We start from the raw sequence: 16,284 nt of genomic DNA, 5'->3' as shown, positions 1-16,284 counted from the left end.
TTCTGGGCAAATTACTCCATTGTTAATGGGATATTGTGTACCTCATAGGATTATCATAAGGGTTAAATTGAATCAATGCATTTAAAATGCTAGGAGTAAAAAATAATAATAATAAATAATAAAATAAAATAAAATAAAATGCTAGGAGTAGTGACCTACACATTAGGTGTCAATAAATAATTGCTATTATTATTTACATGTACTAGCAGAGAGAGGGAAAGTTAAGTGAATGTTTGGATAGTGGCCTTGGCACTGTAAATACACAGTTGGAGGAATTTCAAAAGGGAATTTCTTCCTCCTTTCTCCTACCTCTTTCCCATGATTTTTATTTCTTTGTTTTGTCTTTTGTCTTTCCATTCTGGTAAATCATGCTTAATGCTAGAAATAATTAGCTTTTTGCTATTTATTTATCTATGTATCTATTTATTTATTTATTTTAGAGTCATCTGCCATATTTCCTATTAGGGAAGAACAGTGTGGTGAACATGGCAGTTTTTAAAAAAAATTTCTGATGGACAGTTGAAGAATAGCTTTTGCTGTGTATAAATCTTTCCACTTTGATGTCCTATCTACTCCCTCACTCATTGTCCCTCTGAATTTGGTATCAGAGAATACTTGAAAATTGTTCTTATTTACCTTTTATATTCTTTGAGGAGTAAGAAATGGGATAGTTAGATCCTAAGTGAAATTCTGTATACGCTGCTTTTATTTTCCAGATGATGTTTTTGACATTTTATTGTTTAAAGTTAATTTTCAACATTTGAAGTATGTATGTTTGTTTGTTTGTTTGTTTGTTTGTTTATGGAGTGGAGGCGGTCAGAGAGAGAGGGAGGGAGAAAGAGCTCCATGCCCTACGTGGAGCCTGACAAGGGGGCTCGATCTCACAACCCTGAGAGCATGAGCTGAGCTTATGCTTAACCAACTGAGCCACCCGGGCACCCCTGTTTTTATTTATTTTTGAGAAACAGATATGTAATAAGTACTTTACATTTGGCTTTAGCCACATTTGATAAAGTCAGCAATTCTGAACTAAAATATATAAATTTATTGCTTTTGGAATTACAATTAAAATAATCTCTCCTTTTCCTCCCTTTGTGAAAGAAGCTGGGTGGGGAGGAATTTAATCAAAGGAGTGGATGATATACCTCAAATAGCAATAGATGTGAAAGAGAACTTTCAGTTTTACCACTCTGATCAAAAACTCATTTCCTGACCAAAAGTCGTGCTTAATACAGCTGTTTGGGTTTCCTGTGTCCTTGTTAAATAAGTTTGTTTAAGAAACAGCAGTGGATGGAACTATTTTGGGGAGTGGGAGGCTTCTCTGGAAATGGAAACAAGTCTTAAGATTTGGCCATCTTGGCTGCTTAGATTGTATTCCAGGGACTTAAAGTGTTATTTTTATTGAGCTGGTTCCTAACTGGCTGTTGAATGAATGTATAAAGATTCCTTCCTGTTGAAGATCACCTTTACTTTCTCTTTCAGCTATTAGCTAAAATTCAGACACAGAGGATAGTATAATTTAGAGCTTAACAGTCCTCGTGAAGGTAGTCCTATTCCTAAGGGAGTGATATTTTTGGTTGCCAAAATTGATGAGAAACTTAAACTCATGACAAATATTTTAATATTTTATTTATCATTTTCAAACGCTATCTCTGAAATTATCAGAAACTTAAAATTCTGCTTATTTGTAATAGGTAGTATATTTATTTGATTCAAAAGTAAGGGATTTTTAGCAGAGAGCCTTCCTCATGCTCCTGTTTACCATGTACCTGGGTTTCCTTCCATTACTGGAAATATTTAACAGATAACAAAATTAACCTGCTTTTCTTAGTGTTTTCCCCCATACCTTTACCCCTAATTAATTTAGCTCTAGGTAAAATTGTGAAATAGCTTATATTTATTTGGAACAACCCTCTTCCTCCATCATCTTGACCTTTGTTGTCTGATACATTAATTCTCATCCTTTTATATCTTTTAACCCATCAGTTTTCTGTTAAAAATCCTATAATAATAATAAATAATTAGCATTTACTTAGGCATTTGTTAGTGATATTAAGCTTTGAGAACTTAAGAATTAAATCATAGTTAAGGGCAACATGCCTTTCTACTTATTAATAACTGCTTTGTATAAATGAATGATTGGGATAGGATATATCACATTCCTAGGAAACAGTATGAATCGAGTGAAAACAGTTTTCATTGCTGTTGGAATTCTTATAACTTTTAGAGAATAACACTGGTACCTATTGCAGTGAGGATTATATAAAATAATCCATGTTAAGCTTCTAGTACAGTATCCAGGACATGATCGATATTGGTAAATACCAGTTGCCTTTGTATTAGAATTAGAATCTATAATCTATTAGAATTAGAATCTATAATCTATAATCTATTTTGCTGTCAGGAGGAGGCTTACATATAATGATACTGAATTAAGTGACAGAAAAAGTCATTATTACTAATGTCAACAATTGACATGCAATTATGAGCATTATATCTGAATTGGTAGGAAATGGCATAGAAATTATACAGATAACTCTGCAGCATGATAGGGGTCTGAAACTCAATAAACAGTTCCTGATAGGTCACAATTCACTCAGTCCTAAGTAGCTATTGCTGTCTATCCTGCAGTCTTATAAATAAGAAATGGCACTTCAGATTTTTGGGTCCAAGTATAGGAAAGTGAAGATATATAGTTAAAGAAACTCCTTCCTTCCTTATCACTTAGGTATCCCATTGATGATATTCATGGCATCAGTTGAGCACTTTAGTCTTTATGACTTTGGAATGATGTGGAAATATTTTTGGAAGGTATCTCATAGTCACTTATGTTGCTGATTTTCTGTCAGGAATGAGAGATTTTTTTTAAATGCTAAAGACTATCAAGAAACAAAGGTAGTTTATCTCTTGGATAATTCAGAGGCAGTTATACTCCAGTGTGATTGTTAAATATATTATTTAAAGTGTTTGGGAATATTATTTTTAAAAAAGTAAAATTGCTTTTACTTTTTTACATGTAGAATCAATTTTTTGAAACCCAGCAACCAAGGTTAATTATAATTTAAAAGATTGTAACACCAAAGATTAATATATTCTAATATTCTCTAAAAACTGAAAATTAGATCTCCTCATTTGATTTTAAATCTGTTCCCAAGAGTAGTGATAGAACTTATCAGAAAGGGTATTGTTAGGTCTAAATACCAAGTAATAAATTGAAATATTTTTTATACTTTTAATTCCTTGCATTACCATCACCTTTTGATTAAAGCAGAAGCTGGTTATTTGTCAAGAGTCTATTAGTAACTGTGTAAGAAGCCACAGAATAGTATTTTCATTATATATGTTACATCTTTAATTTTTTTATTAAATGTTCTCAGCTTGACTTGAGAAACCTAACTGGATAGATTATGAATGTGCAGTCCCTCCTGGCCTCTTCTATTATTATACTTGACTAGTTAGTGCCTCAGTGTGATTTGAAACTTGGCAAGAAGAGCATGACAAAGAAAAAGAAATATCAGTTACTTTTGAGAAAATGCAAATGCTTGAGACTTTCAGGTTCAGCAGTACATGGCTTTCTTTTTTTTTTTTTTTAAGATTTTATTAATTTACTCATGAGAGACAGAGAGAGTATGGCTCTTTTTTTTTTAATTGAAAAATGAGACTGATTTATAATTGCCTCTTTGGCTTAACTATTTTTAGTAACAGTTTTATTAAGATAAAATTTATATACCATACAGTTCACCTACTGATAGTATACAGCTCACTGGTTCATAATATATTCAGGGTTGTACAACCATTGCCACAGTCCATTTTAGAATATTTTCATCACTCCAAAAAGAAACGACTGTGCCCATTAGCAGTCATGCACTGTTTTCCCCCAGTCCTCTCTCCCTCGGCAATAGGCACCCACAGATCTACTTTCTGCCTCTGTAGATTTGTGTATTCTGAACAGTTCACATAAATGGACTCATATGGGGCTTTTTGTATCTGGTTTCTTTTACTTAGTATAGTATGTCTAAGGTTCATTCCTATTGTGACATGTATCAGTTCTTCACCCCTTTTTATTACTAACTAATATTCCATGGCATAGACTAAAATTTATTTATTTATACATTCATAAGTCGATGTGCTGCTGTGACCATTTGTGTACAGGTTTTTGTGTAGACACATGTTTTTGTTTCCCTAGGGATTGCTGGATGATATGGTAGCTCTGTATTTAACTTTTTCAGGAGAATATTTTTATAGATATTTTTTCCTTTACATAATTAAAGTATACCATGAAAGGCATATCTAAACTGAATTATAACTCCTGTCAGTATCCTAATCAATAACTTTCCACTAATATTTCTGAGTATTTGATATTTCAGTGAACTTCACTTTTCAGTTATTCTAAACACTTAAATGTTCCTGCTTATCTGAAGTTTCCCAACTCTGTTCCCATAGCCGATAGTTGGTGATCTCTGTTTAGACCCTTACTGTTTGGAGAAAAACCCTAATCCCCTAGTCAAAAGAAACTGGTCTACTGAAAAATATTTTATGCAATATATACTGACATTTTAACTTATATGTGACTTGTATGTAATCTGTCTTCCAAAATAGATTTGACATTTGTGTCTGAAGTTAGGAGGGCTTTTTCATTGTCAATATATGCCACACTTACCAATTCTATAGCATAGCTATATTATTTTTTTAAATCCTGTTTCTGATTTTGAAAACAGTAGTCATTGTAGAAAATACCAAAAATCACAAAGTAAGTTGTCTGTATTCCTAATATCCAGACATAGCCATTTTTTAACACTTTGATATATATCCTTTTACATTATGATTATTTACATTTAAAAAATAAAAATAAGACCATTTTAAAAAGAGAATTTAGATATTATAGGTAGTGTTTTGTACTCTTTTTTAAAAAGTCATAGCATTTTCTCATGAATTAAATATGCCTAAACATGGTTTTAAATCCATTTTTCCTGATTTTTTTTTTCTTGTTCGGCTAGGAAAAAATTACGGATTTACTATTGCATTATCTAGAATTCTCACTATTCAAACTATAGTTTGAAATATCTCTCCCTAGTCTTTTTCTGTGTGTATTTGCTTACTAAAATGGGATTGTAGTCCATGTGCAGTGGTTTTTGTATTGTTAAGAATGTGCCACAATTTTTCATTTCCCTACTGATAGATATGTAATTTATTTCCAGAGCATCTCTGGATGTACATCTCAAGTTAATTCTTGGAAATAGAATTACTATGAATATTGTTAAGGTTGTTGGCACATTTATGATTGCTTTTTCTCAAATTAGCATTTCTTACAGAGTAAGGCAGATTATTTCACTTTATCATGTGGAACACAGATGCAATAGTTGATTTCTGTGGTATTTCCTGTTTTTAGAAATTGCAATTCACCAACACCCACCCTCCCCCTTACCTTAGGCTTAAGAAATACAGCTTTTAATGTCTTTTGAATAAGTTCCTTGGTACTAATCTGGAAAATCACAAACCGTTACTTCACAGATTATCATTCACTTGTGTTTTGAGCACATTGAGGCCTAATTAGATATAGATTTTATACATTTTACTTATATACTCAGGCGTGTTAATCCTTGCTAGGGACTACTCTTTAATGTAACTCAGTAAAGAAAACTTTCTGTCAGTATTGCTTCCCACATGGCTCCAAATGATAGTTACATTAGCTTATGTTAATTTCCAAAGATGTAATTATATGCAGACTGATCTTATACTTGTTAGTGGATATTAGCCTACAAGAAAAATGAGTGGGTATATGGTCAGCCCGGCACCTTGAGTTTGGAATCTGTTTCTTACTCATTTTTATTTCCTTAGTTAATAATGGTTTTCAAACTTTAGCTTGCATCACAATTATGTGGACAGCTTGTTAGAACATAGATTACTGAACCTATCTAAGAATTCCGGACTTAGTTATTCTGGGATGACCCTGAGAATTTGCATCTCTATCTTGATCTCAGATGAGGCTGATGCTGCTCATCAGCAGACCACACTTTGAACTGGTCTAACCTAATGAGCATGTAACTTACTGTATAGTTGAAGTGTGATAAAAAATTTGAGCATGTAACTGCTGCTGTCCCTGAATTCCTAAAGCTTGTTCAGATGAACTCTTTCTTTTCTACATCATTTGTTAATAAGTGAAACAGTAATTTATATTTATGCTTAGTTATAAAACTATACTTGTATACTGTTATCAGAAGAACAAGGGATAATAGTAGAATCATAATCTTTTTGTGCTCCTTTTAATGCTTTATCAGGATAGACTTTTCAAAATGATCTTTTAAGTTAAAAGTTTTTTTTAAAGTTTAACCATTTTTTCATCAGTGGAAAGAAACAAAACTCAAATTATATATTTATAAATAATGAAGGGTTTTTAATTGTTTTAAAGCTTTTTATAATTTAAAATCTGTCTCTAGGGATCCCTGGGTGGCGCAGCAGTTTGGCGCCTGCCTTTGGCCCAGGGCGCGATCCTGGAGACCCGGGATCGAGTCCCACGTCGGGCTTCCGGTGCATGGAGCCTGCTTCTCCCTCTGCCTGTGTCTCTGCCTCTCTCTCTCTCTCTCTCTCTCTCTCTGTGTGTGTGACTATCATAAATAAATTTTTTTAAAAATTTAAAAAAATAAAGTAAAATCTGTAATCAATTATTTAAGTATCATTGATTTTTATGTAATTCCATTTCATTTCTTTTCAGGTTGATCAGTACTTTAATACTAAGGATCAAAAAAAAATACTAAGGATCACCTCTCTAAGTACTGTTGTAAAATAATTAGTAGTCAGTAATCATATTTCTATTATAGATTATAAATTACATTAAATTCAAAGACCAAAGATGAACTGTACAAAAAATAGATTTTTCAGTTTTACAGAAGAGGTGCCTGGCTGGCCCAATTGGTGGAGCATGCAGCTCTTGATCTAGGGATCCGGAGTTCAAGCCCCCACGTTGGGCATAGAGCTTACTTTAAAAAAAAAAAAAAAAAAAAGAAGTTTTACATAAGTTTTAAATAAGATGATGAGAGTTTTATGAAGTGATTAGTTTTTTTGGTTCTTGTGGGGGTTTTGGAAGTGGCTTTGGCTCTTGCATTTCAAAAAAGGAGGAATCATGGGACGCCTGGGTTGCTCAGTGATTGGACGTCTGCCTGTGGCTCAGGGCATGATCCTGGGGTCCTGGGATCGAGTCCCACATCGGGCTCCCTGCGAGGAGCCTGCTTCTCCCTCTGCCTGTGTCTCTGCGCCTCTCTCTCTCTCTCTCTCTCTCTCTCTCTCTCTCTCGTGTCTCAGGGCATGATCCTGGGCTGAAGGCAGGTGCTAAACCACTGAGCCACCCAGGCATCCCCTAAAACTTCTCTTAGAAAATTGTCTTAACGAGTGTTAAGTCCCTTGCAATAGAACTGTTTTCTCTGTATTTCACTCATAGGAAAAGAGGTCCTCCCATAGGAAACCAAGGGGTAATAGATGGACCTGAGGGTTGGAGAGAAAGTTATTTGGGCGGGACCTTGGACAAATCTGAGAGGTGAAAATAGAAAATGATCTTTTTTAACCCTTAGGTATCCTTATCATGTAGAAGAATTTTTTTTTCCAACTACTTTTTTGTCAACAGTCTTAGAGATGGCCTTGGTTCAGCTTTATTCAAGTGTACAAAAGATTTATTTTCTCTTCTTTGGTAGTGTCGGTGGAGGCAACTAGAAAGGAAGAATCCCCTAAGTGTGGTGAATGAAGAGCAGGCAATTATATACAATACAAACTATTGAGGATTATATTTTTTCCTAAGCTTTCTATGGAAGATGTTAATAAAACTACTTGTACAAGAAGTGTTCTGGGGTTATATAATTAAGAGAAAGAAAGTAAAGCAAGTTTTTAATAAAGTGTGTGTGTGTGTGTTTGAAATTTTGAAATGCTCATTGCATTGTACATGTAGTATGGGAAGGTATAAAATACAGCATTTCCCAAATTAATTTAACCATCAAACTCTTAATCTGTATTCTTACCAACACCCAGGAGCATGTTATAAGTGTCACAGTTTATAAAATTCTACTGTAAATCAGTGGACAGTCTAGTTGGAAGGAATTGCTTACTTGTATGAAAGGAAAGAACTTTTGCTGCTTTGTGTTATCTAATTTAAGTAGTAAAGCATTTATCAGACACTCAGATTTAATAAATTAGATGCAAATTAGTCGTCTTCTGTGACTTCACAAGCATGAACTTTACATAGATGTAATAAACTGAGTAGCTGTCTTTTGGTTTTGCTTCGACTAAACTAACTTGTTAAACATCTGTGATTAAGTGTATAAAACACTGCTCTCGATAGAACTTTCTGCAGCTATGGAGACGTTCTGCCTCTGTGCTGTCTTGTGTAGCAGCCAGTAGCCACCAGCTACATGTGGTTATTGAGCATTTGAAATGTGCTAGAATGACTGAGGAACTGAGTTTTTAGTTTTATTTCATTTTCATTCATTTGAATTTAAACTTTTGCATGTGACTATGTAGTCTGCAGAATATATTTGCAGACTAGAGCATTTTTCATACTATTTATTTTAAATTGATGTGATTAAAATGAAATTACCTTTTTTGGAAAAGTTCATAGTATGATGAATATATTTAAACAATGTATATGCATGTAATTCTGTAGCCACATGACTGAGAAGTCTCTTCTAATGGTTTTACACTCTTAAAAGTGTAAAATCTAGCTATTTTACTAGCTAGATATCAGGAACATAAATATTCCTTTGTTGTTTTTATTTCTTTTATATAACTAACACTACATTCTGAAATAATCAAACAGGTTTTCACATTCAGTTTTAAGAAAAGAATGATAATGTGAAGAAAAAAGATCTGTGAAATAAGAAATCTCAAATGTAGTTCCATTTGCCAGTGACATGCTTGGCCAGTATTAAGGCAATTGTTAAAGTTTTGTGGCTATTTGTTTATCTCTAAGTTGGAGATACAGTTTATGTAAATGTCTTTTGAAAAAGTTGTATGACAATAATTCCTCTTATAAATGTAATTGTGAAATAATTATGAAACATATCAGAAATTTCACTCATTTTCTGTGAATGTACTTTTGAATTTTAAACATTGTGATCCTTAATCATTTGATCTTTGACAAGAGTAATGCTTATACTTGGTAGAAAAATAAAAGTAAATGAGGCATATAAATTCTCAAAATAAAAGTTTGATAAAGATAAACTCATAATTGAATAATTTTAGAATAGTTGATTATTAAAGATATGACTACTTGGTGGAGGGGGTGATAAATTTTTTCAGTGAAATTTGACTTGTCTAGGCCTGAACTTAGGAAATTTTAATAACTTAGTTCTTTGCAGGCAGCTCATTTAATATAACAATATACCTTATTCTTGAACTTGTCAACTGAGTAAACTGTTTTGCTCTCTGTTACTACTAAATACTTTCACTTTGGTATTTGAACTGGTTAACCAGTTTATTTGTGTTTTTATTCAACTAGCATTTAATTGTTGGTTTCATTTTGGAATATTATTATTTTTAAGAGGTGGTAATTCAAAAAGTTGTTCATAAATATTTTGAATTGTATAAAGTAGAACTGATGTCTTCTTCATAAGAAGTCATGGAGCATCACCTCAACATAAGGATTATTATTATTATTTTTTTAGTATTCAATAAAATAATTTTTAAAGCTATATATAATTATTGTGTTAATCATCCTTAGTCTGTATTTAGTGGTTTTTGCTTTCCCTAATTTGTATTATACTAAGAGTTTTCTCCTATCTTGAAGATGATATTTTATAACAACTCCTGAATAGTCTTACTATTTGATTTAGTGTTTTGTGTTACAATGGGTATAGTGTCTATTACTAGTTAAATTATTGGAAATGAGGTTTTTGGTAAAAACAATTCTCTTTTCTGACATGTAGCTGAAGTTCTTTCTTTAAAAAGATGTATTGCTTCAGATTACAGTAAGTTTATTCAGTGTAATGTTTTTCATTTTTAGAATTTTATATTTTCATTTAAAGATGCGGAATGTTTTTCAAAAAAGATTATTATTGCTAACACTGTTATCTGAGTATAGGAAGAATAGTACAATAAGCCCTTTATCTTGCTAGATATTTGACATGTAGGTCATATGTAATCCCACTGCTTCTGAGCTAGTTCTGTTAATCTCATTTCCATCTATTTTAATTAGTAGAAATGCCATTTTATATTTATTTGGCAGTTCTCTTTAAAAGCACCAATATGTATATCTTCATGGTTCTCTTTGATAGTTTCAAGTTATTAATGTTAATATCAGAAAACCAATGTTTTGAATAATATCACTTGGATATGTCATAGATTGATCATATCTAATTCAGAATATGACAGTGTTTTAAGCCTTTTACAGGTCATGAAAATCTTAGCATTTAAGGGATTTTAGTATTTAGTATAACCCTTTAACTGGTATGTGCTAATATTTTGAAATATGTTTGAATTGCTGTGAGATTTAGGAGTAGAGATAGAGTTCCTTATTTTATTATTTTTATTCTTCTTCTTCTAATTTAAGACACCTAGCTGTTGGGCAGAAGAGGGAGCAGAAAAAAGGTCACATCAGCGTTCTGCATCATGGGGGAGTGCTGATCAACTCAAAGAGGTAAGTTATTGCTGTTTTCAGCTATAACCTGTTTTAATCCCAGCAAATTATCTTACTGTTTCCTGAATATAGTGATATTTTCTTTATTTGTATTAACCTTACCTCTTTCAGAGTCTAAGGCTTGCCTTCCAGGTTTGGGTGAACAAGTCTAAGTTTACTTTACTTGTGCCCTTCATATCATTTATAAATATTTGTTATGTACACTTTCAGCTTGAGCCTTTTCAGAGTGAAGTCTGGTTTTTATGTAAGTCTCTATATCTTGTTCCCTTTAGCTATCTTCTGTTTCTGCTTCAGCTTTCTTGTTTTTGAAAAGTTATAGCAACCAGAACTTTAGATCATAGATTTGTACAATGGTAGGATACTGTTTCCTGCTTCTAATAGCTTTTTTGTAATATCCAACATATTGTTGCCCTTTGAGATTCAGTAGTGCAGTAGAAGAACCCATGTGTTTTAGGAATAGTTTTTATGACTCTTTCCTTTATTATCAAAACTTAAATTATGATCATCTTTATTTATACTTGGGATTATTTTTCATGATCATGTTATCTTTTATCCACTTAAATTCTTTTATATAATTATTTTTATAAACTTACAGAGTTGAAAGATCATCTAGCTCGTCTCCTAAACAAACACTTCTTAAAAATGTGGTCATCTAGTCTGTTATGCTCATTCTCAGTGAGAGAAGCTCATCACTTTACAAAAGGACCAAATGAGTTCAGTTGTTTTAGCTTAAGTTATTAAATAGTTTATTGGGCTCAAAATTATTTCCCTGAATTTGATTCTGCCTTTTGTATCAATATTGAGTAAGTCTACTTTCTTTCTTTTTCACTGGCATTGCAAGTTTGTATTTGGAATTTAATCCACAATCTACAAGTTATTTACAAGACATAAAAATGGAAAACAGCACAAAATACGATTGAGGTATAAGCTGAGAGCACAGTATGTCATGTTTCAATAAATATGATTCAAAATTTGTAAACTAGTGACCAGATAGATGAGTCTTGTTTTATAGTAAAATTATATAAAATATTTTACATCGGATAGAGGACAGTTTTGTGTGTCATGTGATGTGTAAGTCTACTTTAAGTATTTGAAAGACTAGCAACATGTCATTTTTTTTTTTCAGGCTAAAGATTGACTTTTCTCTCAAGTACTTTTCATATGTCATAATTTCCTTACCTTAGTGTTATTTTCATATACTGTAAGTTTATCAGTATCTCTCAAATACTGTGAGGTATTCAGTCTACACTGAATAGATATAGTCTGTTAGCCTGATTTCACCTGCAACCATATTATATTTTTAGTAGCTATTTTATTGCTGTAGAGAAGTTCTCAACTTTTCTATATACCCTGTACAAAAGCACATATGCCCAAGTTGAGTTTTTCCCAGAAGCAACAAAAAAGAAAGGAAGCTAAGACACTAACATGTCTAGTCTAAAATAGTTGCACATCTGTGCATAGAATATGAATAACAAAAAAGTGAACTTACAGTTTTATCTCAGAGGTAAATATACTCTCAAAGTTATAGTCAAGATTTGGTGTAGTTAAATTTTGGACTACAGCAGCATGTAATATATGCTATTAATACAGAAATGTCTGAGGTGACTGAGAGATATTTGCTCACTTTCTCCACAAAGCCACCATAAAGCTGTACAAGACTGCCAAAATAACTAATTCACTGGTCTGGAAATCAACCAAACAAATTGAGAAATTTTTTTCATGAAAAGCATTGAACTCAGAGTCTAAGAACAACACAGATTTGTGGTGTTATCTGGTGCTACTCATCTCTTCTTCCTCATCCCCAGCTTTGTTGGTATGGCATTTCAACCAGGATGGGGCAAGCCTTTAAAACTGGAAGCTTTGTAGCTGGAGAGAGAGTACTTGATAGGAAATATTGTAGATTAAAATAGTAACCTTAGTTACAAACAAACAGCCATTGGTCCCTATCAGTGGCTTCCCTAGTCTAAGGTATGGTTCAGTTTGTGGCAAATAATAGACTTGTGAAGTAGCAGGATTTTATAGAGTTCTAGGGGTTAAGATAGTCATGGGGGATTGATAAGTTCATGACATATCACAGATTGACTGAAGACTGTAGATAACAGCAGAAAATGAAGTGGGTGTAAGTTATCCACATGTCATTGCTCAGTGGAATCTAGGAAATACATGGAGAGGAGATTCAAGCAGGCCTAATGGTAATAAAATTTGGGGCCATCTTTTGAAAGGCTCAGACTTTGAATGTACTCTTCATTCCACACACAAATCCCTTCCTGGGAGTGGAAGCCTTACTGGATTGAGATAGTTGAATAAAATCTCTGATGAGTCTTCAGCCAAACACTATAGTGAACACTGGAGACCAGCTTGAAAAGGTCTTAAAAAGCCAGACTTAAAAACAAAAATGGGATCAGGGTGAATGGAGAGGAGGAGAGACATCAGTGGCCACACAGTGCAGGGGAAACAGACTTATCAAGATACTAAAACACAGATAAGACAACAATCACCAAGGAAAATCAGAATCTAGAATTGCTACAGTGCATTGTTTAAAGTGTCCAATATTCAACAAAAAATTTAGAGATATGCAAAGAAACAAAGTATGACCCATACTTAAGAAAATCACTAGAAATTATGTCTGAGTTTCTCCATATGTTGGATTTACCAGACAAAAACATTAAAGCAGTAATTAGAAGAATGTTTAAAAAGCCAGAGAAAATGGTGTTTAAGGCATTAAAGGGAAGTAGGGTGACAGTCACTCAGTAAATAAAGAATTTCCACAAAGAGATAATTACTATAAAAGAGAAACAAACAAAAACTCTAGAGTTAAAAAGTTTAGTAACTAAAAGTTAACTCAGTGGGCTCAATAGCAGATTTAAGATATCAAAAAAGAATTTGTGAATTTGAATATAGGTCAATATATATACCTTGAAGAATAGAAAAAGATTGAGGGAAAGTCCATAGAGCCTCCAAGACCTGTGAGAAAACATTAAGTAGATACACATAAACATAATGGGAGAGGAGAGAGAGAGAGGAGTTTAAAAAAAAATATATGAAAAAATAATGGCAGAAAACTTTCCAGATTTAATGAAAAATCCCAAGTTGGAAAACACAAAGAAAATCCATGTAGACATACCATAGTTAGATTGTTGAAAGCCAAATGGAAAAAAGAGAATCTTGAAAGCTGGAAGAAAAAAAATGACTTATTACACATAGGGGATTGAACTAATAATATCTTTAATGGAGGACTTCTCATCAGAAACAGTAGAGATGATAAAACTTGACATATTCAAAATGTCAAAAGAAAAAATTGTCAAATAAGTATCAATATCCAGAAAAACTAGCTTCCAAAATAAAGGTTAAATTGTTCTCAGATAAACAAAGATTGAGAAAATTGCCTGCTGCTAGACGGTCTTATACTGTCTAAAGGAAATTCTTCAGGCTAAAAGGAAATGACTCCAGATGTTAATTCAAATTCATAGGAAGAAATTAAGGGTGTCGAGTACAATAATTGTTTGGATAAATATAAAAGAGTCCATAGATATATTTTTCTCACTTTCCACATTTAAAACGCATATAATCATATAAAGCAATAATTATAATACTGTTATATTGGGCTTATGACATATGTACATGAAATATACATATGGAAAAATACAAAAAAAAGAAAAACGACACTAGAATACTTTATAGTATAGTACTAGAATATTTTCCATTTTTGGAATTATTGTTTTGAGGTAGTGTGATAAATTAAGATATAAATTATAGTCCCTAGAATAATTGCTAAGAAAGTAACTGAAAAAAATAGAAAGTAAAAAACATTAGAGGGATTAAAATGGTACGCTAAAAGTATTTGTCACAAAAGAAAGTAATAAAGGAGGAATAGGGGAATAAAAAAAGGTGTAACCAACAATAGAAAATAACAGGGACGCCTAGGTGTCTCAGTGGTTAAGTGTCTGCCTTGGGCTCAAGGCGTGTTCCCAGAGTTCCGAGATCAAGTCCCACAGTGAACTCCCTGCAAGGAGCCTGCTTCTCCCTCTGCCTATGTCTCTGCATTCTCTCTGTGTCTCTCATGAATAAATAAATAAAATCTTCAAAAAAAAAACAAATAAAAAATAACAATGGCAAAAGTAAATCCAACCATATAATTAATTACATTAAATATGACTGGACTAAATGTTCTCAAAAGGCAAAAGATGGTCAAACTGGATAATAACACTCAGCTATATATTGTCTATAAGAAGCATACCTAATTATAAGAAAGATTAACTGACAGAATAGACTTTAAGACAAGAAATATTAAAAAAAAAAAGACAAGAAGTATTACTGAGGTCAAAGACATTTATTTCATTATGATAAAAAAGTCAATACATCAGTAGGGCTTAGTAATCATAAATTGTGTATACATCTAACAATGATCCCCGTATACATGAAGTGAAATTGTGAAAGGAGAAATAAAGTTTCTACAATAATAATTGGTAATTTCAATATCCCATTTTCAATACTTGATAGAACGACTAACTAGACACAAAATAAACAAGAAGATAGGGACGTCTTGGTGACTCAGTGGCTGAGTGTCTGCCTTCAGCGAAGGGCATGATCATGGGGTGCGGGATCAAGTCCCCCTTGGGCTCCTTGCAGGGATCCTGCTTATCCCTCTGTCTATGTCTACCTCTCTTTCTCTGTCTCTGATGAATAAATAACTAAAATCTTTAAAAAAAAAAAAAAAAAGGCAAGAAGATAGAAGATTTCAACAACATTATCAATCAACTTGACCAAACTGACATACAAAGAAAATTCCAGCCTGTGACTACATTCTTTTCAAACATATGGGAAACATTCTCTAGGTTAGATATGTTTGCCGGTTGCCCATAAAACAAGTCTGAATAGAGTGCAAAAGATGAAATCATGTAACAGAAATCTTAGAAAGCCCCAAATATTTGTCAGTTAAAAAGACAAAGGAAATTTTAAAATATTTAATGAATGAAAACAAAAAGACAACTTAGAATTTGTGTGTGCAGATAAGGTAGTGCTTCATGGAAAATTTATATATGCATATCTAAGAAAAGGAGAAAATTCTTAAATCACTCCTAAACTTCTAGCTTAAGAACCTAGAAAAAGAAGAGCAAACCAGACCAAGAACAAGCAGAGGAAGGAATTAATAAAGAACATAGCAGAAGCCAAAAGAACAGAAAAATGTTAGCGAAAAAGCAGTGAAACTAGAAGTTGGTTCTTTGAACAGATCAACAAAGTAGACAAACGTTTAGCTAGACTGACCAAAAAAAGAAGACACAGATTAGCCAGATCAGCAGTGAAAGGCGTGAAATTACTACCGACCTCACAGAACTTGAATGTATTATAAAGGAATATTATGATCATTTTTATGTCATCACTGTAGAAACTAAGATAAAATGGATGAATTCATAGAAAGACACAAGCTATTAGAAAGACCAATTGCGAAAATTGATTTAAGAACAAATAGAAAATATAAATAGACTTCTAATAAGCAAATAAATGGAATGAGGAATTAAAAACCTTTCCACAATAAAAATCCCAGGATCACATTCGGTGAGTTCTATCAAATATTCAAAGAACTAATGTTCATTCTTCACAGACTGTTTCAGAAAATAGAAGAGAAGGGAAAACTGCCCAATTTGCTTTGTCAAGGCCAACGTAAT

General features: G+C 32.6%; 1 protein-coding gene across 2 annotated transcripts in view; it reads left to right on the top strand.

The window, feature by feature from the left end:
- Positions 1-16,284, top strand: part of GLCCI1 (glucocorticoid induced 1) — a 100,581-nt gene that overhangs the window by 42,656 nt on the left and 41,641 nt on the right. For both annotated transcript variants that reach the window (XM_077856781.1, XM_077856782.1), the window contains exon 3: positions 10,532-10,618. In XM_077856781.1, coding sequence (XP_077712907.1) covers positions 10,532-10,618 — 87 coding nt within the window. The remainder of the gene's footprint in view (positions 1-10,531; positions 10,619-16,284) is intronic.

This window comes from Canis aureus, chromosome 18, assembly GCF_053574225.1.
Source record: "Canis aureus isolate CA01 chromosome 18, VMU_Caureus_v.1.0, whole genome shotgun sequence".
Classification (NCBI taxonomy): Eukaryota; Metazoa; Chordata; class Mammalia; order Carnivora; family Canidae; genus Canis; species Canis aureus.
This window is presented reverse-complemented; position numbering and strand designations above follow the sequence as displayed.